General features: G+C 43.3%; 1 protein-coding gene across 1 annotated transcript in view; it reads left to right on the forward strand.

Moving 5' to 3' along the window:
• Positions 1-231: 231 nt before the first annotated feature.
• Positions 232-596, forward strand: part of EMH_0098150 (uncharacterized protein) — a gene marked incomplete at both ends in the record, with an annotated part of 875 nt that continues 510 nt past the window's right edge. Inside the window, one exon of the mRNA XM_013502659.1 lies at positions 232-594. Coding sequence (XP_013358113.1) covers positions 232-594 — 363 coding nt within the window. The remainder of the gene's footprint in view (positions 595-596) is intronic.

The raw sequence follows: 596 nt of genomic DNA on the forward strand, positions 1-596 counted from the left end.
ATGAAGTTATCTATATTGGTGGCAGTAATACATATGGGTGTGGGTGTATGTATGAAGGGTTTGAATTCTATATATTTTCGGGATTTATTAGAGTTTTTCTTTGAGTTTATACCTCAGTTTATTTTTTTATTTATTTTAATAGGATATATGAACTTTATGGTTATTTATAAATGGCTCACACCTATCACTTATAATAAACCTAATCTTATTAGTGCAATTATAAATATGTGTATGATGGGGGAGGTCAAGCCTGAGGAGCAGCTGTACCCTCAGCAGCAGACAGTTGAACGTATACTGCTGCTGCTTGTTGTTCTTACTATACCGGCTATGTTACTAGTTAAACCTACAGTGTTGCTGCTGCGGAGAAGAAGAGCAGCAGCAGCAGCAGCAAAGCAGCAGCAGGAACAGGAGCTGCCGCAGCAACTGTTAGAAGCAGGAGAAGGTAGTGCTGCTGCTTCAGCAGCACTACGACGAAAGCAGCAGCAGCAGCAGCACGACGATCACCAGCAGCAGCAGCAGCAGCAGCAGGTGGTGATGGATACTGAGTCTGCTGCTGCTGCTGCTGCTGCACATGATGATGAGAATGAAGATGGTGG

This window comes from Eimeria mitis, genomic scaffold (assembly GCF_000499745.2).
Source record: "Eimeria mitis Houghton genomic scaffold, Emh_scaff9831, whole genome shotgun sequence".
NCBI lineage: Eukaryota > Apicomplexa > Conoidasida > Eucoccidiorida > Eimeriidae > Eimeria > Eimeria mitis.